At 60.4% G+C, this 477-nt stretch overlaps 1 protein-coding gene across 1 annotated transcript in view; it reads right to left on the bottom strand.

Moving 5' to 3' along the window:
* EMH_0051070 (uncharacterized protein) overlaps window positions 1-477 on the bottom strand; it is a gene marked incomplete at both ends in the record, with an annotated part of 5,962 nt that overhangs the window by 1,121 nt on the left and 4,364 nt on the right. Inside the window, 1 exon segment of the mRNA XM_013496715.1 lies at window positions 3-477. Within this exon segment, the coding sequence (XP_013352169.1) occupies window positions 3-477 (475 nt within the window).

Raw genomic sequence — 477 nt, 5'->3', positions numbered from 1 at the left:
TGCTGCTCACATTCTGGCCCATCGGATACAAGTAACCTTTTGTACGGGAAAGGGTGCTGCTCCTCCTGCTCCTGCTGCTGCTGCTGCTGCTGCTGCTGCTGCTGCTGCTGCAACTGTTGTTGCTGCAGCTGCTGCTGGTGCTGGTAGTGCTCCTGCTCGTGCGGGTTGTGGTGGTGCTGCTGCTGCTGTTGCTCCTGATGGTAGTACTGCTGCTGCACGGGTGAAGGAAATCCTGCGATCGGCCACCCATTGCTGCTGCTGCTGCTGCTGCTGCTGCTGCTGTTGCTGCTGCTGCTGCCAGCAGCAGACGAACAGCCACCATCTCCGTTAGGCCAGGCGGTGCTAGCCGCTTCACCGGGAGAAGCAGTGGTAGCAGCAACGAAGGCCTGTTGCTGCTGCTGCTCCTGCTGCTGCCTCTGCTGCTCCTCCTGTTGCTGCTGCTGCTGTTGCTGCTGCTGCTGCTGTTTCTGCTGCTGT

The sequence above is a fragment of the Eimeria mitis genome, genomic scaffold (genome assembly GCF_000499745.2).
Source record: "Eimeria mitis Houghton genomic scaffold, Emh_scaff2255, whole genome shotgun sequence".
Lineage (NCBI taxonomy): Eukaryota > Apicomplexa > Conoidasida > Eucoccidiorida > Eimeriidae > Eimeria > Eimeria mitis.
The sequence above is the reverse complement of the archived record's forward strand: the minus strand, read 5'-3'. Positions and strand labels throughout refer to the sequence as shown.